Genomic DNA, 5,959 nt, shown 5'->3' with positions numbered 1-5,959 from the left:
CTCATAGAGACCCATAGAGACTCATAGAGACTCATAGAGACTCATAGAGACTCATAGAGACCCATAGAGACTCATAGAGACCCATAGAGACTCAGAGACTCATAGAGACTCATAGAGACCCACAGAGACTCATAGAGACACTCATAGAGACCCATAGAGACTCATAGAGACCCATAGAGACCCATAGAGACTCAGAGATTCATAGAGACCCATAGAGAGACCCATAGAGAGACCCATAGAGACACCCATAGAGAGACTCATAGAGACCCATAGAGACTCAAAGAGACTCATAGAGACTCATAGAGACCCATAGAGACCCATAGAGACTCAAAGAGACTCATAGAGACCCATAGAGACACCCATAGAGAGACCCATAGAGACCCATAGAGACTCAAAGAGACTCATAGAGACTCAAAGAGACCCATAGAGACCCATAGAGACTCATAGAGACCCATAGAGAGACCCATAGAGACACCCATAGAGAGACCCATAGAGAGACGCATAGAGACCCATAGAGACCCATAGAGACACTCAGAGAGACTCAGAGACACTCATAGAGAGACCCACAGAGATCCAAAGAGACCCATAGACTCACCACACAGAGACACACAGAGACACACAGAGACTCACAGAAACCCACAGAGACCCACAGAGACCCATAGAAACCCATAGAGACCCACAGAGACCCACAGACTCACCACACAGACTCACCACACAGAGACCCACAGACTCACCACACAGACTCACTACACAGACTCACCACATAGACTCACCACACAGAGACCCACAGACTCACCACACAGAGACCCACAGACTCACCACACAGAGACCCACAGACTCACCACACAGACTCACCACACAGACTCACCACACAGAGACCCATGAACTCACCACACAGAGACCCACAGACTCACCACACAGAGACCCACAGACTCACCACACAGACTCACCACACAGACTCACCACACAGAGACCCACAGACTCACCACACAGACTCACCACACAGACTCACCACACAGAGACCCATAAACTCACCACACAGACTCACCACACAGAGACCCACAGACTCACCACAGACTCACCACACAGACTCACCACACAGAGACCCACAGACTCACCACACAGACTCACCACACAGACTCACCACACAGAGACACACAGACTCACCACAGACTCACCACACAGACTCACCACACAGAGACCCACAGACTCACCACAGACTCACCACACAGACTCACCACATAGAGACCCACAGACTCACCACACAGAGACCCACAGACTCACCACACAGACTCACCACACAGACTCACCACATAGACTCACCACACAGAGACCCACAGACTCACCACACAGAGACCCACAGACTCACCACACAGACTCACCACACAGACTCACCACATAGACTCACCACACAGAGACCCACAGAATCACCACAGACTCAACACACAGACTCACCACAGACTCACCACACAGACTCACCACACAGAGACCCACAGACTCACCACAGACTCACCACACAGACTCACCACAGACTCACCACACAGACTCACCACACAGAGACACACAGACTCACCACAGACTCACCACACAGACTCACCACACAGACTCACCACACAGAGACCCACAGACTCACCACAGACTCACCACACAGACTCACCACACAGACTCACCACACAGACTCACCACACAGACTCACCACACAGACTCACCACACAGAGACTCACCACAGACTCACCACACAGACTCACCACACAGACTCACCACACAGACTCACCACACAGACTCACCACACAGACTCACCACACAGAGACACACAGACTCACCACAGACTCACCACACAGACTCACCACACAGACTCACCACACAGAGACACACAGACTCACCACAGACTCACCACACAGAGACACACAGACTCACCACACAGACTCACCACACAGAGACACACAGACTCACCACACAGACTCACCACAGACTCACCACACAGAGACACACAGACTCACCACACAGACTCACCACACAGACTCACCACACAGACTCACCACACAGAGACCCACAGCCTCACCACACAGACTCACCACACAGACTCACCACACAGACTCACCACACAGAGACCCACAGACTCACCACACAGACTCACCACCCACAGACTCACCACCACACCCTCCCTCCTCAGATTCTCTACGCCACGCGAATCATCAACGCGCCGCCCGCCAGTGTCCACCTGCAGTTTGTGGGCGACTTGGGAAAGGGGGACGGGAGCATCCACCTTGGGTGGGTGGACAACAGCAGCAGCAGTAGCAGCAGCGAGGGTATCTACGAGTGCGAGGTGCAAGGGCAGAGTGCTCGATGTCGCTACCGGTATAGAGTGCAGCTGACGGGGGGAGCGAGATCTACGCAAGGTGAGTGGGTGGGTGAGTGGGTGAGTGGGTGGGTGAGTGGGTGAGTGGGTGGGTGAGTGGGTGAGTGGGTGGGTGGGTGAGCGGGTGAGTGGGTGGGTGGGTGGGTGGGTGAGTGGGTGGGTGGGTGAGTGGGTGAGTGGGTGGGTGAGTGAGTGGGTAGGTGGGTGAGTGGGTGGGTGGGTGGGTGGGTGGGTGGGTGAGTGGGTGAGTGGGTGGGTGAGTGAGTGGGTGGGTGAGTGGGTGGGTGAGTGGGTGGGTGGGTGGGTGAGTGGGTGAGTGGGTGGGTGAGTGGGTGGGTGAGTGGGTGGGTGGGTGGGTGAGTGGGTGAGTGGGTGGGTGAGTGGGTGGGTGAGTGGGTGGGTGGGTGGGTGAATGGGTGGGTGAGTGGGTGGGTGGGTGGGTGAGTGGGTGAGTGGGTGGGTGAGTGGGTGGGTGGGTGGGTGGGTGAGTGGGTGAGTGGGTGGGTGAGTGGGTGGGTGGGTGGGTGAGTGGGTGGGTGAGTGGGTGGGTGGGTGAGTGGGTGGGTGGGTGAGTGGGTGGGTGAGTGGGTGGGTGGGTGAGTGGGTGAGTGAGTGGGTGGGTGAGTGGGTGGGTGGGTGAGTGGGTGGGTGGGTGAGTGAGTGGGTGGGTGGGTGAGTAGGTGGGTGGGTGGGTGAGTGCGTGGGTGGGTGAGTGGGTGAGTGAGTGAGTGAATGAGTGGGTGAGTGGGTGAGTGGGTGGGTGAGTGAGTGAGTGGGTGGGTGAGTGGGTGAGTGAGTGGGTGGGTGAGTGGGTGAGTGAGTGGATGGGTGAGTGGGTGGGTGAGTGGGTGAGTGAGTGAGTGAGTGGGAGAGTGGGTGAGTGAGTGGGTGGGTGAGTGAGTGAGTGGGTGGGTGAGTGGGTGAGTGAGTGAGTGGGTGGGTGAGTGGGTGGGTGAGTGGGTGAGTGGGTGGGTGAGTGGGTGGGTGGGTGAGTGGGGGAGTGGGTGGGTGGGGTGGGTGGTGAGTGGGTGGGTGGGTGGGTGAGTGAGTGAATGAGTGGGTGAGTGGGTGGGTGGGTGAGTGGGTGAGTGAGTGAGTGAATGAGTGGGTGAGTGGGTGGGTGAGTGGGTGGGTGAGGTGGTGGGTGGGTGAGTGGGTGAGTGAGTGGGTGGGTGAGTGAGTGAATGAGTGGGTGAGTGGGGTGAGTGGGTGGGTGAGTGGGTGGGTGAGTGAGTGGGTGGGTGAGTGGGTTGGTGAGTGGGTGGGTGGGTGAGTGGGTGAGTGGGTGGGTGGGTGGGTGTGGTGGGTGGTGAGTGAGTGGGTGGGTGAGTGGGTGGGTGTGAGTGAGTGGGTGGGTGGGTGGGTGGGTGGGTGAGTGGGTGGGTGAGTGAGTGGGTGGGGTGAGTGGGTGAGTGGGTGAGTGGTGTGGGGGTGGGTGAGTGGGTGGGTGGGTGGGTGGGTGGGGGGGTGGAGGTGAGTGTGTGGAGTGGTGGGTGAGTGTGGGTGGGGTGAGTGGGTGGGTGAGTGGGTGGGTGGTGAGTGGGTGAGTGGGTGGGTGAGTGGGTGAGATGGGTGGGTGGATGTGTGAGTGAGTGGGTGAGTGGGTGGGTGAGTGAGGGGTGGGTGAGTGGGTGAGTGAGTGGGTGGGGTGGGTGGGTGAGTGGGTGGGTGAGTGAGTGAGTGGGTGGGTGAGTGGGTGAGTGGGTGGGTGAGTGGGTGGGTGGGTGGGTGGGTGGGTGGGTGGGTGGGTGGGTGAGTGAGTGAGTGAGTGAGTGGGTGAGTGAGTGAGGTGAGTGGGTGGGTGGGTGAGTGGGTGGGTGAGTGGGTGGGTGGGTGAGTGAGTGGGTGAGTGGGTGAGTGGGTGGGTGGGTGAGTGAGTGAGTGGGTGGGTGGGTGAGTGGGTGGATGAGTGAGTGAATGAGTGGGTGATTGACCAGGACCCTTTCTGACCCACCCACCCACTCACCCACCCACCCACTCACCCACCCACCCACTCACCCACCCACCCACCCACTCACCCACCCACCCAGCCACTCCCCCAGCACCACCCACCACAGCAGCAGCTGCTGACCCAGCAGAGGGCTCCCTGCCTGCCCTGTTGGTGGGGGGAGGCGTCTCTCTCCTGCTACTGCTACTGCTGGTCCTCGCCCTGGGAATGTGGAGTTGCCACCGGCTCGAACAGCGCAGGCACGGGGGTCAGGTCGCTCGCAATACGGTGAGGTGGTGGTGGTGGTGGTGGTGGGGGGGGGGGGTGGTGGTGGTGGGGTTGGGGGTGGTGGTGGTGGTGGTGGGGGGGGGGGGGGGGGATTGGGGGGGATGGTGGTGGTGGTGGTGGTGGTGGTGGGGGTGGTGGTGGTGGTGGTGGGGGTGGTGGTGGTGGGGGGGGGGGGGAGTGGGGGGAATGGTGGTGGTGGTGGTGGTGGTGGTGGGGGGTGGTGGTGGTGGTGGTGGGGTGGTGGTGGTGGGGGTGGTGGTGGTGTGGGGGGGGGTGGTGATGGTGGTGGTGATGGTGGGGGTGGTGGTGATGGTGGTGGTGGTGGTGGGGGTGGTGGTGGGGGTGGTGGTGGTGGTGATGGTGGTGGGGGTGGTGATGGTGGTGATGGTGGTGGTGATGGTGGTGGTGGTGGTGGGGGTGGGGGGAGGTGGTGGTGGGGGTGGTGGTGATGGTGATGGTGATGATGGGGGTGGTGGTGGTGGTGATGGTGGTGGTGGTGGTGGAAGGGGGGGTGGTGGTGGTGATGGTGGTGGTGGTGGTGGGGGGTGGGGTGGGGGGGGGGGTGGTGGTGATGGTGGTGATGGTGGTGGTGGTGGTGGGGGGGGGTGGTGGTGGTGATGGTGGTGGTGGTGGGGGAGGTGGTGGTGGTGGTGGGGGTGGTCGTGGTGGGGGGGGGGAGTGGGGGGAATGGTGTGGTGGTGGTGGTGGTGGTGGGGGTGGTGGTGGTGGGTGGTGGTGGTGGGGGGTGGTGGTGGTGGGGTGGTGGGGTGATGGTGGGGGTGGTGGTGGGTGTGGTGGTGGTGGTGGGGGTGGTGGGGGTGGTGGTGGGGGGTGGTGGTGGTGGTGATGGTGGTGGGGGTGGTGATTGGTGGTGGTGATGGTGGTGGTGGTGGTGGTGGTGGGGGTGGGGGAGGTGGTGGTGGGGGGGGGTGGTGGTGATGGTGATGGTGATGATGGGGGTGGTGGTGGTGGTGATGGTGGTGGTGGTGGTGGAAGGGGGTGGTGGTGGTGATGGTGGTGGTGGTGGTGGAGGGTGGGGTGGGGGGGGGTGGTGGTGATGGTGGTGATGGGGTGGTGGGGTGGGGGGTGGGGGTGGGTGATGGTGGTGGTGGTGGGGGTGGGGGAGGTGGTGGTGGTGGTGGTGGTGGTGGGGTGGTGATGGTGGTGGGGGGTGGGGGGTGGGGGAGGTGGTGGTGGGGGTGGTGGGTGGTGGTGGTGGTGGTGGGGGTGGTGGTGGTGGTGATGGTGGTGGTGGTGGTGGGGGGGGGGTGGTGGTGGTGATGGTGGTGGTGGGGTGGGGGAGGTGGTGGTGGTGGGGGGGTGGTGGTGGTGATGGTGGTGGTGGTGGGGGGTGGGGGGGTGGTGGTGGTGGTGGGTGGGGGTGG

General features: G+C 61.3%; 1 protein-coding gene across 1 annotated transcript; it reads left to right on the top strand.

The window, feature by feature from the left end:
• Nucleotides 1-1,317: 1,317 nt before the first annotated feature.
• Nucleotides 1,318-4,571, top strand: LOC144739968 (uncharacterized; the record flags this gene model as incomplete). The annotated part of the gene is made up of 2 exons (XM_078622853.1): nt 1,318-2,399; nt 4,390-4,571. A coding segment is annotated over one exon (981 nt), but the record flags the coding sequence as incomplete, so codon positions are not given.
• Nucleotides 4,572-5,959: the final 1,388 nt, after the last annotated feature.

The sequence above is a fragment of the Lampetra planeri genome, unplaced genomic scaffold (assembly GCF_965212315.1).
Source record: "Lampetra planeri unplaced genomic scaffold, kcLamPlan1.2.h2 scaffold_1815, whole genome shotgun sequence".
Classification (NCBI taxonomy): domain Eukaryota; kingdom Metazoa; phylum Chordata; class Hyperoartia; order Petromyzontiformes; family Petromyzontidae; genus Lampetra; species Lampetra planeri.
Note: the sequence above shows the minus strand (reverse complement) of the source record. Positions and strands in the feature narration are given on the sequence as shown.